Source organism: Salmo salar, chromosome 09 (genome assembly GCF_965601325.2).
Source record: "Salmo salar chromosome 09, fSalSal1, whole genome shotgun sequence".
In the NCBI taxonomy this organism is placed as follows: domain Eukaryota; kingdom Metazoa; phylum Chordata; class Actinopteri; order Salmoniformes; family Salmonidae; genus Salmo; species Salmo salar.
Window position 1 is genome coordinate 77,994,751 of NC_138299.1, and position 17,564 is coordinate 78,012,314.

Here is a 17,564-nt window from a genome sequence, read left to right on the forward strand (position 1 = left end):
GTTTAGTGTGAGAGCAGTTCAGAGAATGCCGTGATGCTTTTGCCATCGGACAATGCAAGTGGGAATGCGAGGAGAGGCGAGGGCGGATGAAACGATCTTAATGCGCCATGTAATGCATGTTAATGTAACAGGCACCGAGGACTGTCGGTGCATCCAACGGAGTGTTTTGGGATTATTTATCACAAAACATTTGTATTCTTCTGTTGGGGAACGGTTGATCCCGGATAGCTACACACTAATCCTCCACTCCGTTAATTAAAAAGACGAGGAAACCAATGGAACTGGTGTTTTTTCAGAAATGTAATCATTTCTGGAGAAGCTTAACCATCTGCTGGAGGTTAAGTCTGTGAGCAGATTGTGTTTTCTGGTTGTTTAAACCCGCGGATTTCCCTTTTTTCCACTAGAAGAAGAGGCGGGTGGATGGTCTCTGGGGGTGAAGGGGGAAGGGGGTCGTCGCTAAGAGAGGGTGTCGGGGAAAATGTTCTTTGGTCTCCGTGGCTGTGTCGTCAGCTCAAGTGGAGAAATTTGAGCTCGAGCCACGGGGTTTAATTGGAATGCGACTTGAGTCTGTCAAGAGACTACGCCGAGCGCGCCGAGGGATTCTGTATGCCTAAGGTGTGTGTGTGTGTGTGTGTGTGTGTGTGTGTGTGTGTGTGTGTGTGTGTGTGTGTGTGTGTGTGTGTGTGTGTGTGTGTGTGTGTGTGTGTGTGTGTGTGTGTGTGTGTGTGTGTGTGTGTGTGTGTGTTTTGATGTCTGACTGACTGACCAGGATTAAATGGGTAGGATTAGATTTGAGCAAACATGTGCCACACTCTTAAGAGTCCCGGGCTTTCCTCTTTGTCTTTTCAGAGCCAAAACTGCCATCTCCATAATCTTATAAAGTTATTCCATCATATTTACATCTGTTCAAATTACTTGGGCTAAGATTGTGCCTTGTCTGTACAAATAACCTCCTGTCTTTTGCCATGTTTTTATGTTATCTCCGTAAAATGATCGCAATTATCCCTGTAAATAATCATGTAAAATGTGACTATGATATAATCCCAACAGTAATACCTTCCTGTGATTAAACGGTGTGATTATGGTTTTATGAAGTTGCTTTTATGTTGATTGAGTTGATACGTGTTCAGGTCTGCCTATACAGATCAAGCCGTTGTAATGCGTGTTTGTACCAGAGAGTACCAGTGCCTCTTTTTTTGCCTTCATTATTTTTAGCTGGAAAATAGATGCTCACAAACAATCATTAAAATTGAATAACCCATTAAGGATTCTTTTTGTAAACCCCAAATACTCTATGATGATAAATCCATGGGGTCATTTTGGGCATTCATTTTCAAAGAAACCCTATTTGCAATCCTATGTAGACCTACAGTGGCCAATAGCTATAAAATGCAAGAAGAGCCTTTTTAGTTGTTGTTATAGTTGTGTTCCCATCACTGTGTTTTTATAAAGTGTTTTATTGAAAGGCCTGAAGGACCATGTGCCGGACGAGACCTTTGAAATCTGCGTCAGCTGCTCAGCGAATAACTAGAAAACGACACCCTCGATGAAAAGTGATTTACCCCTAATCCAAATCTGCCCCTGATGTCTCGAATGGAAGCTACGCTGTTGTCGCGTCTCTAATCGCTCGGAGGAGCCGCGCAAGATAAAGGGTTAACCGTGCTACTGTAATTAGCGTCGCTGCTCTCATGTCGTCGTCCTCCAATATAGTGCTGGGCGTAGCCACGGACCCCTACTTCTCCTAACACACACACACACACACACACACACACACACACACACACACACACACACACACACACACACACACACACACACACACACACACACACACACACAGACACACCTCCCCATCGGCTCCTCGGAATATCTAATACACTGGGAAATCATAGTGCGAGCCTCCCCCGCTCACACACTGCTACTGCGCGCGTGGAGCAGAGACGCTTTACTCCTCGCATCCAGGTTTCCCTTCCTGTTTTAGATTATTCTAAAGTGCAATAATTTGATGAAAGTATATTGTACGTGCGCAAAGGAGCAATCTGCTCTGAAGTTTTGCCTTTTTATTTGTTTCTACAACAACTGGAAACAAATCGACAAATCATTGTATAAAGTGCATAATGTCAGTGACGGGTAAAATCATTCTGTGCTGTTTTCACTCTTGACGATTTTCTGGTGCGCGTTTGAGATGGCGCACAGGCTAGTGAGCACTCGGTGGACACCGTTAACCGGGCTGGTGGGGTGCCTGCTGGTGTGCACTTGTGTGGTGGACCTGGTTCTCGCACAGATTCGGTACTCTATCCCCGAGGAGTTGGAGCACGGAGCTTTTGTCGGTAATATCGCCGAGGACCTGGGCTTGGATGTAGCCAAGCTGTCCTCTCGTCGGTTTCGGATTGTATCCGGGGCCAAAAAACAATACTTAGAAGTGAATCTGGAAAACGGTATTTTGTTCGTTAATGAGAAGATTGACCGCGAGGAACTGTGTGAACGGAGTCCGACCTGCTTCTTGCACTTGCAAGTGGTGATCGAGAATCCGTTAGAACTGTACCGAGTGGAGGTGGAGATTCTGGATGTGAATGACAACTCTCCCAATTTCCCATGGAGCGAGTTTAATCTGGAGATTACAGAGTCCGCGGCGCCCGGGTCTCGGTTCCCGTTGGAAAGTGCGCAGGACCAGGACGTGGGCACCAACTCGCTCCGCTCCTACCAGCTGAGTTCCAACGAACACTTTGTGCTGAACATCCAGACGCGTAATGATGGGAGCAAGTTTGCCGAGCTCGTGCTGGAGACCCCACTGGACCGGGAGCAGCAGAAGACGCAAGAGATGGTCCTCACGTCCGTGGACGGGGGGTCGCCTGAGCGCTCGGGCACAGCTCTCATCACCATCACCGTGCTGGATGCCAACGACAACGTGCCCGTTTTCGACCGGTCTGTTTACCGGGCGAGCCTGGTAGAAAACGCACCGAGAGGGACATTAGTGATGAAGCTAAATGCTACTGATTTGGACGAGGGTGCGAACGGGGAGGTGTCCTATGCATTCAGTGGGCACGCACCTCTGAAAGTGCGCGAGCTGTTCAGCGTAGACCAGTACACAGGTGAGATCCGTGTGAAGGGGATTGTGGACTATGAGAAAGCGAGTGTGTATGAGCTGTATGTGCAGGCTAAAGACAGGGGTCCCTCGGCAGTGGCCGTGCACAGTAAGGTACTGGTGGATATCTTAGATGTGAATGACAACGCGCCAGAAGTCATCCTCACCTCCGTTTCCACGCCTGTCCAGGAGGACGCACCACCGGGAACGGTGATAGCCGTTATAAGCGTCATGGACCGGGACTCGGGAGAGAACGGGAATGTGGACTGCCAGATCCCCAGCAACGTCCCCTTCCAGCTGCACTCCTCTTTTAAGAACTACTACACTCTGGTGACTAGCGAGTTTCTCGACAGAGAAGCCTTCTCCGAGTACAACATCACCCTCACGGCCCGGGACCTGGGCTCCCCGTCGCTCTCCACGAGGAAAACCATCCTAGTCAAAGTGTCTGACATTAACGATAACCCCCCGCGCTTCGCCCAGCCATCATACACAGTTTATGTGACTGAGAATAACGCCCCGGGCGCATCCATTTGCTCAGTCACTGCTTTCGATCCCGATTCTAATCAGAACGCCTATCTGTCCTACTCGATTCTAGAGGGTCAGATCCATGGCATGCCCGTGTCCACTTACGTCTCCATCAACTCGGACAACGGAAACATCTACGCGCTGCGCTCCTTTGACTACGAGCAGCTAAGGAACTTTCAGATACTGGTGCAGGCGCAGGACGCCGGTTTCCCCCCACTCAGCAGCAATGTCACAGTAAATGTGTTCGTATTGGACCAGAACGACAACTCTCCGGTCATCGTGTCCCCCTTGCCCAAGAACGGGACTGTAACGACAGAGGTGGTCCCGAGGTCAGTGGATGCGGGGTACCTAGTCATCAAGATCACTGCTCTAGATGCGGACGCAGGACAGAACTCCCGCCTCTCCTACCAGGTGCTCCAGGCTACGGACCCGGGGCTGTTCAGTGTCGCGCTCTACACAGGAGAAATCAGGACAATTCGCCGGCTCGTGGATAAGGACGCTACGAGGCAGAGACTCGTCATCCTGGTCAAGGACAACGGCCAGCCGCCTCTCTCCGCCACCGTCTCCATCCTCCTCTCCGTGGTCGAGAACGTGCCCGAGTCCCTGTCTGATTTCGGCGACCTCACTCTGAGCCCGCAGCCCCCCTCCAACCTCGCCCTCTACTTGATCGTGTCACTGAGCACTATCTCGCTAATCTTCCTTGTGGCTATTATTGTGCTGGCTGCGGTCAAATGTTACAAGGACAGAGACACCCTCAGCGGGTACAGCCTCCCTCCCTTCGTCTGCTGCTGCTGCGGGGGCTTCCAGCCAGAGCCACCCCCCGAGGTATTCAAAAAATCTAACCTGAACCTGCAAATCTCCACCGGGGCTAAAGTGCCTACCAACTGCATGGAGGTAAACGGCAACGGTACTCTGTCCCAAGCTTACTGCTATAAAGTGTGTCTGACCCCCGAGTCAGCTAAGAGTGACTTTATGTTCCTGAAGCCGTGCAGCCCCAGCAGTACCTCGAGGAACAACGAGACGAAGGGGGCTGACAACTTTGCTTGGAGCGCGCACAACCGGAGCGCATCCGTGAATAACAATTCCGGAGCCACCACTCCGAATGAGGTAACGTGAGAGTGAATGTGTTAGAATTTATAGAATTCATTTAGCCCTTTCACTTATACTTTCACATATACTGTGTGTTAATGCCCATTTTTGTTTAAAACATAATCAAGTACTTCACATTCTATCTAATAAAGGCGAAATCATACATGCGGCAGTGTGACTGTATCTGAGTGAACTTGAACGACACAATATTCAGACGTCAATATTCATCAGGCTGAGTAAAATTCTCTACTAATGCAACCTACACATTTTTATTTCCCATTCCTGTTAGTGTTTATACCTTAGTTATAGACCTACAGTAATGACGTGATGAAATGTTTTGGTTTTATAATAAGAGAGTGGATATTCTATTCACAGAGGCTATGAAAGAAATATGAAACAAGAACCACAGTATATTTTACACTGAACGTGTGTTGTGGAGCTTATGTCTCTCTCGTCGCGCGCAGAACAGAACCGTCTGCCAGAAATATCCGTTTCACAGAGCAACGGAGATGAATAAACCTCAGTCCTGTTTGTTTCGATGCTTATACATCGATCCCTAATCCATTTTGGTTTCTAAGCTATTTGAGCTGTCTATGATCATCATTTGTCCATTGTTCATTTGAAAACATTTTCCGAGTAATATAATACATGAGAAATCCCGTAACGTTTGTATGCTTGCGTATTGGTGTGGTAGCATACAATCAATGTCATTGCATGTTCTGTCTCCTGCTTATCACATTTACGACGAGAGAGACATCGCCCATACTTTTCCTTCACAAACCACCAGTTGGAATTGATTTATAGTAGTGTCTGCGAATAGAGTTTTTACCATAAGTACAAGGTTAACGGCTGACAGACAAGGTGAATGACAGGCCATCTCGGAAATAGAACTCCGCTTTTCTGGGCTAAAGTATGCTGTCAACGACCGTTCTGGAGAATCGTCCACCTCTCATTTGTTTGAACAGATCACCTCACTAACTATGCCTCAAGGGCACAGTCACGGTCGAGCCGTTATACTGCACACAACGCGATGCATACGAAAGGGGGTCGCGTCCATTATTGATGAAAAATGGCAAAGGGCTGGTTTCTGGGGTACTGGGGAGGAGAAGAGGTAGGGGGGATGAGGGGGGCATGGCCCTGGCTGGGACGTGGAACGCCTGTAGATTGCCCCGGCGAGGAGAGAGATGTAGATCCGTGTTTTGTCCTGAGCGAAGGAAGGGTGGGTGGGGGTGGGGGGACCGAGGGACCGAGGGAGGGACAGAGAGAGAGAGAGAGAGAGGAAGGCGAGACTGCTGTTGTCGGAGTCACTAGATGTGACCGGCAAACCGTGAACGTGATGTGTGCGTATTGCCCATTGTGCATTTCTATTATCTGGTACGATGTAAGCAGACAGTGACGGATAAAGGGACACTTTTCTTCCTAGAATATCCCATCTCCGTATAGACTGAAGACTAAAAATGTCAGTCCCATTCATAGCAGGAACACCTCTGGCCATATAAAGACCTTGATTCGAGGTCATGCTGATTGTTCTGCTCGTAGCTATGTCCCTCCAGGGGCTTGGTGTCCTTGATGACGTTCATTGGTTCCCTTAAATCACCCCAGTGTTCGCCGAGAGTCACTCTCCCACATGAGTCAATTGGATGGGTGCACAGCATGCCGCGGATCGGCGGATGACACGATACCAGCTCAAAGACTTACCAACTAAACAGTGGGATGGTTATATAGCCTATTGTCAACCATATCAATGGTGTATGTAGACCAACATGTCGGCCTAGTGTAATCTCAGCAGGGTGATAAAAAAGACATAAATTGAAGGTGAAAGAGGAGACAGATTAGGCCTCTCCTACACACAGGTCAACTGTTCTGTGAAACAGACTGATCAGCTGAGATGACCTAGATAACTAGGTAAAGCTGCAAGGACGGCACAACTTTTCTCGCCTCTCAGCAAGACATAATTAAAAGCTGATCTTCTCGGAGAATCAGGGCAATATTCATGTAAAAAAATGATACATAAAACACAAAAAACAATTACGTGTATAATTGTATTAATTTCCTGAGTGTCAAGGTTTCCTTTGAATATTAAAATCGTGTTTTCGTTTCATCCCTGTTGGGTTCTAATAGGTTTTTGTGTAGAGCTGGCGTGGAATGTATTTTCAATACCGATTCTAATAATAGTGAATTAATAGAGCATGGAATCCACACTATGAGACTTATTCCCGGAATACATATCACTCTGTAGTGCCGTCCCCCTCCCCTGCTGTGTTGTGCTGCAGTGGATGAAAGCGAAGTAAATGACAGGCGAGTCATTGCTCAACGCACGACGCACATCCTTGCTGCGGTCTGAAAAAAGACCACAGGGAGGCAGTCAAGCTCTATGGAAAAAATATCATTTGTCGAATTCATTTAGACGTCCGTTCCATAAATGTCCAATTCAGCCGTTTTTATTTCAATATCACGTCATTTCTGGGTTACAATTAAGTACCTTACTGTGATTGTTTAAATTAAAATGGTCAAAAGGAGACAAAAATAGCTTTTTAGCAAAGAGCAATTTCTCAAGCAATAATCTAGCTAGGACTGTGGGAGTGGTCTGAGTGAGGAGGGGAAAACTAAAAACTAGATGTTATTAGTAGAGAGGTTTGGAACTCTCTTATTGGTCTATTAACTAATTTATCACATGGTAATGTCAACAGGCAGGCCAAAAACCATCCCACCAGAACAGGCTGAAATATCAGGCAGTCGTTTCAAACAAGCTCTTACACTAAAAGGGCATCATCATCATTTTCACAATTTCACAGTATTATTCCAACCTCATAGTGTGGAAATATATATACAACACAGGGAACATCACGTTTCTGACTGCACTGGTCCTTTAAAGTGACATGAATATAATGTAGAATATGGAAATGAATAGAACTCTACTGATATTTACTGAGAAAACATTGAATCACTATTCGTGTCGAAGCTCATCTCTTTAACAAGGTTTTTAGACGTGGTTTTAAGATCTTATTTTCTCTCTTAATCTATAGCTCAAACAACCAAACATAGACTGGACCCTCCCAAAGAACCAGAAGTCCTCTGTGAAAAGGTAACAATCACCTTTGACATGTACACTTCCAACTACCTCAGCATACCGGTCCTCGAGACAGAATGTTATTAATGAATGGCTGGTGTGTGGTCATGCCAGAACATATTATGTGATTCTTCATGGATGGATCTATATCCTCCGCAGCTATAACGCTATCAACATGGACAGCACTCTGATGAGGAAGGCCATGCTTGCAGACCCAGAGAACTACATGACACCCATGACGGGCCAGTACTGGACCTGGGGCACCCACATGAGGGGTACATGAGGGCCTGGGCTTGAAACACACACACACACACACACACACACACACACACACACACACACACACACACACACACACACACACACACACACACACACTCACACACACACACACACACACACACACACACACACACACACACACACACACACACACACACACACACACACACACACACACAATACAGAGAGAGAGCTAATGGCTCTCCCTGGATAATAGCAAACAGACAATGAGCAGGTATGTTATACCCTGATGAAGACAGCATGTATATCAAGTATGGATCCTGCCCTGTTGAGCCGATATTTTTGCATCTGAGCTCCTAGAGTGTGCAGCTTTCCCTTATTGAATTGTTTTATGTTATATGACATATGCACCACTTCCACAGCGTTTATGTGTGTGTCTGTACTATCCTTGATTTCAGTCTTTCAGTATATTAATCAACATTATGTTTTTTCTTCTATAGACTACAATATGTCTCCTCCTGCCACTGGGCCACCTCCTCGCTCCTGGACCCCTCGGTGCACCCCTCCACCCCAGCAACAGCCCCAACCCCAACCCCAGCAGCCTCAGCAACCTCCACTCCCCCCTCACCCCCATCCTCATCCTCACCCCCAACCACCTTCAGACTACCAACACAACGTGTACATCCCTGGCACGCCGTCGGCCCTGTGCACCCTGAGGCCAGCAGCCACCCACCACCGCAGCGAGCTGGACGTCCACAACTCCTTCTCCACCTTCGGCAAGAAGAGACGTTTCATCCACAACTACGAGCCCCGGACAGACGCAGCAGCAGCTGTCATCAACAATGACCTGTATAACGATTAATAATGGGACTCTGAGAGAGGGAATGAGTGAGTAGCCACTATGATATGAATGAATGAATGAATGAATGAATGAATGAATGAATGAATGAATGAATGAATGAATGAGCCCTATGGTCTGTAAACATAGGAAACGTACTAAGGACAGAGAGTTCAATGAAAAGGGATTAATTCATGACTGAATGAATTAAATGTGTACAACGGAGGAATTAATAAATCAACTTTCGACCTCCATGCTAACGAGGGAGATGGATGAATGAATCCAAGAAGAGTGATCTTTAAACCGTTTTAAGATCTGCCACTGTTGGCCATTGTTATTTTGTATACATTACTGCCACATGTTTTCCACAGTCTGTTTTTCAATTGATTACATTTATTATTGTTATTATTATTATTTATTGATTTGACAATCAGCCTGGAGCAAAGAAAAATGATGAGAAACATCCAAACAGCCTAAGATTGGACAGCGCTTTGCACATTGTTATAAATATCAATTCTATTTTTGAACGTTTACAAAAACGGACACAAATAACCAGGTTGCGTTTATTCATCTAAAACGGACGAATTGTAAGAATATGTAGGAATATACCTGTAGATATGCAAACTGCATTTGTGATGCAGGTGATCCACAAATGCTTAAACAGTCATCTCCTAACACATATATTGTATATACATTTCTGAGAATAAAGTTTTTTTTCTCATAATTTGCTCTTCTTCCTAATATATCAAGTACGGATCCTGCCCTGTTGAGCCGATGATGCTCATGACATCACCAGCTTCCCCCAAACAGGTTTCATTCTGATGATGGGTTAAATTGATCGAGGCACCTTTTCAATGTCAATCAGCATCGGTCACACATCCACTTTAAAGTTAGGAAATAGTTTTAGGGTGAAAAAGTTGCCAGGCGCACTAACACCGGGGCAAGCTTTCTGCCACGGTCAGCTGTGGCAAGGAATAAACATAGTAAAATGCCAGTACATGCCCATTGGAGTGCATGCATTTCCATTTGCCCGCAGAGAATAGTCGAGGTTCCTTAACTGAACAAACAGAATATAATTTTAAGTAAAGACAGTGGGACTGGGCTGGGAGCTTAAATGCCACACCTGGACGAAATCTGCCAAACATTCTTCACCCCCCTCTCCATGCACTTTTTCTTTTAAAATCCCAGAGAACGAGTTCCGAATGTCAACAGATGAGTATCGGCCGGATCCAGAAGAGTAATTAGGTCGGCGGGTGCCACAGATTGAAAATAATTATCTTAATAAGGAAACGGTCTCCATGGAGGCAAGACGCTTCTGGAACTGGAGTGTAACCTTCTGTCCGACAGGAGGGGCAGGAGAACCATAGGGACGGTGTAGCAGGGCTGGAGTTACTGTATCAGCTTGAAAAATACAGGCATACAACGTTTCACACCCACTAAAATATCACCAGACAAGATGTGTCTATGAATAGAAACCATAGCCTGGTATAAAATGCTGGGGTGTTGTTTAGTAGATTTCATGGTCCGGATGAATCTGAAGCATTGTTGCGTTCCATAGGATGCATGAACAAACAGGCATTCTTCTCATGATCTAATAAACTAACGGCCACCACATTCATAATGACGAGGGCTGCTAAACTGCATTTCCCTTCAGGACATAATCCAAGTCTTGACCTTATTGAGGCCTAGTCAAGCCTCTTCACCTGGGCCTCAGAGGGAACACCTGTATTACACAGTATTACACACCTACAGTATTACACAGTATTACACACCTACAGTATTACACAGTATTGCACACCTACAGTATTACACAGTATTACACACCTACAGTATTACACAGTATTACACACCTACAGTATTACACAGTATTACACACCTACAGTATTACACAGTATTACACACCTACAGTATTAGACAGTATTACACACCTACAGTATTACACACATCATTACACAACGTGTTCCTCCAGCAGCTCTGTGAGCCATGGGCCTTCTTCTGCGTGGTACAATGTTCTTCTCCTCTCATCATGCCTACCTCCTCCCCATAAACATACTGTTCAACTCCCCAATCCCTCACCCATCCTCACCTCCCTCTAATCCCTGTCCCATCCTCACGTCCCTCTAATCCCTGTCTCATCCTAACGTCCCCCCAATCCCTCGCCCATCCTCACCTCCTCCCATCCCTTGCACATCCGCACCTCCCCCCAGTCCCTGGCCCAAACCCCACCTCCCTCTAATCCTTTGCCCATCCTCACCTCCACCCAATCCCTTGCCCATCCTCACATCCCTCTTATCCCTCGCCCATCCTCAACCTCCCCCAATCCCTCGCCCATCCTCAACCTCCCCCAATCCCTCGCCCATCCTCACCTCCCCCAATACATAGCCCATCCTCACCACCCTCTAATCCCCACACATTCTCCTCCATGTCAGCATCCCTCTTTCCGATCACTGGATCAATAAAAGTCCATTAAATACACAGAGACCACAACATTAGTTATGTAAGCAAAACACGTACATAAAGTCAAAGTAAATGCAAAAATGCTCTTTCAAACCAGCAGGGAACACCATGACCTAGATATGTGTTATTGTGAGCGAATACAAGGACAATGAACCATTTAGAGAACTGAATGAAACACATGGCCTATTGTGGCAAGGCATGACCAATGTGATCAGGCATGGCACAGTATGTATCTAGACATACAGTATCTGTATAGTGTAAAGACAGTAGATCTGTATACGTGGTCTACCTGCTGTATCTCCACCAGGGGGCACCATTCAGTCACAAACAGAGGGAGAAAGATGGAAAAGGAGCAGACATGATGGAATAGGAGAGCTTGTTGCCTTTCATAATAAAGAATGAATCACATAAAGTACACCTTCAATATAATAATGGAACAGATCACATAACAAAGATGACTAACTCTCAGACAGCACATAAGGCCTAGTTGTGTTTCAGAAATGACAGGTACGTTTGCTGAAGTTAACACACGCGTTGGATATTGGTTTGAGAAAAGCGATATCAGTTTGTGGATTTGGTGGCTTCCTGGTCGTCAGTAGAGTCATCTGTTGACTGAGGTATCCTCTGGTTCATCAGAAGGTGACCTGTGATGACAAAATAACACAGAATACAGTGCCAGTTAGATAGTGATAGAGTTGAAAAGAAAGCTGTATATATATAGCATTGCAATACATTATATTAATGAAAGGGGTAATCTGCAATTGCTACAACCATTTTTGAACTTTTAAATTCATTCATCAAAATCAAATCAAATCAAATGTATTTATAAAGCCCTTCTTACATCAACTGATATCTCAAAGTGCTGTACAGAAACCCAGCCTAAAACCCCAAACAGCAAGCAATGCAGGTGTAGAAGCACGGTGGCTAGGAAAAACTCCCTAGAAAGGCCAAAACCTAGGAAGAAACCTAGAAAGGAACCAGGCTATGAGGGGTGGCCAGTCCTCTTCTGGCTGTGCCGGGTAGAGATTATAACAGCACATGGCCAAGATGTTGAAATGTTCATAAATGACCAGCATGGTCAAATAATAATAATAATCATAGTAGTTGTCGAGGGTGCAACAAGTCAGTAACACAAGAGTAAGTGTCAGTTGGCTTTTTCATAGCCGATCTTTGAGAGTATCTCTACCGTTCCTGCTGTCTCTAGAGAGTTGAAAACAGCAGGTCTGGGACAGGCAGCACGTCCGGTGAACAGGTCAGGGTTCCAGCAGGTCTGGGACAGCAGGTCTGGGACAGGTAACACGTCCGGTGAACAGGTCAGGGTTCCATAGCCGCAGGCAGAACAGTTGGAACTGGAGCAGCAGCACGGCCAGGTGAACTGGGGACAGCAAGGAGTCATCAAGCCAGGTAGTCCTGAGGCATGGTCCTAGGGCTCAGGTCCTCCGAGAGAGAGAAAGAAAGAAAGAGAGAAAGAGAGAGAGAATTAGAAAGAGCATATTTAAATTCACACAGGACACCGGAAAAGACAAGAGAAATACTCCAGATGTGACAGACTGACCCTAGCCCCCCGACACATAAACTACTGCAGCATAAATACTGGAGGCTGACACAGGAGGGGTCAGGAGACACTGTGGCCCCAACCGATGAAACCCCCAGACAGGGCCAAACAGGTAGGATATAACCCCACCCACTTTGCCAAAGCACAGCCCCCACACCATTGGAGGGATATCTCCAACCACCAACCTACCATCCCGAGACAAGGCTGAGTATAGCCCACAAAGATCTCCGCCACGGCACAACCCAAGGGGGGGCGCCAACCCAGACAGGAAGACCACGTCAGTGACTCAACCCACTCAAGTGACGCACCCCTCCCAGGGACGGCATGGAAGAACACCAGTAAGCCAGTGACTCAGCCCCTGAAATAGGGGTAGAGGCAGAGAATCCCAGTGGAGGGAGGGGAAACCGGCCAGGCAGAGACAGCATGGGCGGTTCGTTGCTCCAGCCTTTCCGTCCACCTTCACAGCCCTGGGCTGGTAGATGGAAAAAAGCTGTCCTTGAAACAGTCTTGATATGTTCTTCAAAAGAGAAATCAGGGTCCAGAGTAACACCGAGGTCCTTCACAATTTTATTTGAGACGACTGTACAACCATCCAGATTAATTGTCAGATTCAACAGAAGATCTCTTTGTTTCTTGGGACCTAGAACAAGCATCTCTGTTTTGTCCGAGTTTAAAAGTAGAACGTTTGCAGCCATCCACTTCCTTATGTCTGAGACACGGGCTTCACCATGTTTCATTGAAATGTACAGCTGTGTGTCATCCGCATAGCAGTGAAAATTAACATTATGTTTTCGAATGACATCCCCAAGAGGTAAAATTTATAGTGAAAACAATAATGGTCCTAAAACGGAACCTTGAGGAACACCGAAATGTACAGTTGATTTGTCAGAGGACAAACCATTCACAGAGACAAACTGATATCTTTCCGACAGATAAGATCTAAACCAGGCCAGAACTTGTCCATGTAGACCAATTTGGGTTTCCAATCTCTCCAAAGAATGTGGTGATCGATGGTATCAAAAGCAGCACTAAGATCTAGGAGCACAAGGACAGATGCAGAGCCTCGGTCTGACATCATTAGAAGGTCATTTACCACCTTCACAAGTGCAGTCTCAGTGCTATGATGGGGTCTAAAACCAGACTGAAGCGTTTCGTATACATTGTTTGTCTTCAGGAAGGCAGTGAGTTGCTGCTCAACAGCTTTTTCTAAAATTTTTGAGAGGAATGGAAGATTCGATATAGGCCGATAGTTTTTTATAATTTCTGGGTCAAGATTTGGCTTTTTCAAGAGAGGCTTTATTACTGCCACTTTTAGTGAGTTTGGTACACATCCGGTGGATAGAGAGCCGTTTATTATGTTCAACATAGGAGGGCCAAGCACAGAAAGCAGCTCTTTCTGTAGTTTAGTTGGAATAGGGTCCAGTATGCAGCTTGAAGGTTTAGAGACCATGATTATTATCATCATTGTGTCAAGAGATATAGTACTAAAACACTTTAGTGTCTCCCTTGATCCTAGGTCCTGGCAGAGTTGTGCAGACTCAGGACAACGGAGCTTTGGAGGAATACGCAGATTTAAAGAGGAGTCCGTAATTTGCTTTCTAATGATCATGATCTTTTCCTCAAAGAAGTTTATGAATTCATTACTCCTGAAGTGAGAGCCATCCTCTCTTGGGGAATGCTGCTTTTTAGTTAGCTTTGCGACAGTATCAAAAAGACATTTCGGATTGTTCTTATTTTCATCAATTAAGTTGGAAAAATTGGATGATCGAGCAGCAGTCAGGGCTCTTCGATACCGCACGGTACTGTCTTTCCAAGCTAGCCGGAAGACTTCCAGTTTGGTGTGGCGCCATTTCCGTTCCAATTTTCTGGAAGCTTGCTTCAGAGCTCGGGTATTTTCTGTATACCAGGGAGCTAGTTTCTTATGACAAATGTTTTTAGTTTTTAGGGGTGCAACTGCATCTACGGTATTGCGCAAGGTTAAATTGAGTTCCTCAGTTAGGTGGTTAACTGATTTTTGTCCTCTGACGTCCTTGGGCAGGCAGAGGGAGTCTGGAAGGGCATCAAGGAATCTTTGGGTTGTCTGAGAATTTATAGCACGACTTTTAATGCTCCTTGGTTGGGGTCTGAGCAGATTATTTGTTGCGATTGCAAACGTAATAAAATGGTGGTCCGATAGTCCAGGATTATGAGGAAAAACATTAAGACATTGCATTTGGTAAGTATTCAGACCCCTGGACTTTTTCCACATTTTGTTACAGTACAGACTTATTCAAAAATGGATTACATTTGGTTTTTTTACTCATTAATCTACACAAAAGTCCCCATAATTACAAAGCAAAAACGGGTTTTTGTAAATTTTTGCAACTGTATTACAAATAAAAACCGCAAATATCAAATTTACATACTAAACATCAAACACACATTTTCCATGTGTTTGATGCCATTCCATTTGCTCCGTTTCAGCCATTATTATGAGCCATCCTCCCCTCAGCAGCTCCATTTACATAAGTATTCAGACCCTTTACTCAGTACTTTGTTGAAGCACCTTTGGCAAAGATTGCAGACGAGTCTTCTTGGGTATGACGCTACAAGCTTGGCACACCTGTATTTTGGGAATTTCTCCCATTCTTCTCTGCAGATCCTCTCAAGCTCTGTCAGGTTGGATGGGGAGCATCACTGCACAGCTATTTTCAGGTCTCTCCAGAGATGTTCGATCTAGTTCAAGTCCGAACTCTGGCTGGGCCACTCAAAGACATTCAAAGACTTGTCCCGAAGCCACTCCTGCATTGTCTTGGCTGTGTGCTTAGGGTCGTTGTCCTGTTGGAAGGTGAACCTTCACCCCAGTCTGAGGTCCTCAGCAGTCTGGAGCAGGTTTTCATCAAGGATCTCTTTAGACTTTGCTCTGTTCATCTTTCCCTCGATCCTGATTAGTCTCCCAGTCCCTGCCTCTGAAAAACATCCCCCCCAGAATGATGCTGCCATCACCATGCTTCACTGTAGGGATGGTGCCAGGTTTCCTCCAGATGTGACAGTTGGCTTTCAGGCCAAAGAGTTCAATCTTGGTTTCATCAGACCAGAGAATCTTGTTTCTCACTGTCTGAGAGTTTTTAAGTGCCTTTTGGCAAACTCCAAGCGGGCTGTCATGTGCCTTTTACTGAGGTGTGGCTTCTGTCTGGCCACTCTACCATAAAGGCCTGATTGGTGGAGTGCTGCAGAGATGGTTGTCCTTCTGGAAGGTTCTCCCATCTCCACAGAGGAACTCTGGAGCTCTGTCAGAGTGACCATAGGGTTCTTGGTCACCTCCCTGACCAAGGCTCTTCTCCCCCAATTGCTCAGTTTGGCCGGGTGGCCAGCTCTGGGAAGAGGCTTGATGGTTCCAAACTTCTGTGGTGTGGGGGCTGTGCTTTGGCAAAGTGGGTGGGGTTATATCCTGCCTGTTTGGCCCTGTCCGGGGGTATCATCGGATGAGGCCACAGTGTCTTCTGATCCCTCCTGTCTCAGCCTCCAGTATTTATGCTGCAGGAGTTTATGTGTCGGGGGGCTAGGGTCAGTCTGTTACATCTGGAGTATTTCTCTTGTCTTATCCGGTGTCCTGTGTGAATTTAAATATGCTCTCTCTAATTCTCTCTTTCTCTCTTTCTTTCTTTCTCTCGGAGGACCTGAGCCCTAGGACCATGCCTCAGGACTACCTGGCATGATGACTCCTTGCTGTCCCCAGTCCACCTGGCCGTGCTGCTGCTCCAGTTTCAACTGGAACCCTGACCTGTTCACCGGACGTGCTTGTTGCACCCTCGACAACTACTATGATTACTATTATTTGACCATGCTGGTCATTTATGAACATTTTAACACCTTGACCATGTTCTGTTATAATATCCACCCGGCACAGCCAGAAGAGGACTGGCCACCCCTCAAGGCCTGGTTCCTCTCTAGGTTTCTTCCTAGGTTTAGGCCTTTCTAGGGAGTTTTTCCTAGGGAGTTTTTCCTAGCCACCGTGCTTCTTTCACATGCATTGCTTGCTGTTTGGGGTTTTAGGCTGGGTTTCTGTACAGCACTTTGAGATATCAGCTGATGTACGAAGGGCTATATAAATAAATACATTTGATTTGATTTGAATGGAAGCAGGATGCACCTGAGCTCAATTTTGAGTCTCATAGCAAAGGGTCTGAATACTTATGTAAATAAGGTATTTCAGTGTTTTTTAATTTATAAATTTGCTAAAATTTATAAAAATCTGTCATTATGGGGTATTGTGTGTCGATAGATGAGGAAAATGTAATTGAATCTATTTTGGAATAAAGCTGTAAGGTAACAAAATGTGGAAAATGTAAAGGGGTATGAATACTGCACTGTACATTACTGTATTGTACATAGGCCAGTCATCAAGGGGTTTTCTTTAATTTTACTATTTTCTACATTGTAGAACAATGGTGAACACATCAAAACTATGAAATAACACACATGGAATCATGTAGTAACCAAAAAAGAGTTAAATATATCAAAATGTATTTAATATTTTAGATTCTTCATTGTAGCCATCATTTGCCTTAATGACAGCTTTGCACAGTCTTGTCATTCTCTCAACCAGCTTCATGAGGAATGCTTTTCCAACAGTCTTGAAGGAGTTCCCACATATGCTGAGCACTTGTTGGCTGCTTTACCCTCAGTCTGCGGTCCAACTCATCCCAAACTATCTCAATTG

The 17,564-nt window shown here is 45.6% G+C and overlaps 1 protein-coding gene across 1 annotated transcript; it reads left to right on the forward strand.

Moving 5' to 3' along the window:
- The first annotated feature begins 1,751 nt into the window (after positions 1-1,751).
- On the forward strand, positions 1,752-9,574 carry LOC106611827 (protocadherin gamma-A6). The gene is made up of 4 exons (XM_014212427.3): positions 1,752-4,717; positions 7,726-7,784; positions 7,929-8,044; positions 8,513-9,574. The coding sequence occupies exons 1-4, from the start codon at positions 2,186-2,188 to the stop codon at positions 8,872-8,874; spliced, it is 3,069 nt and encodes a 1,022-aa protein (XP_014067902.1). The 5' UTR covers positions 1,752-2,185; the 3' UTR covers positions 8,875-9,574.
- The last annotated feature ends 7,990 nt before the right edge of the window (positions 9,575-17,564 follow it).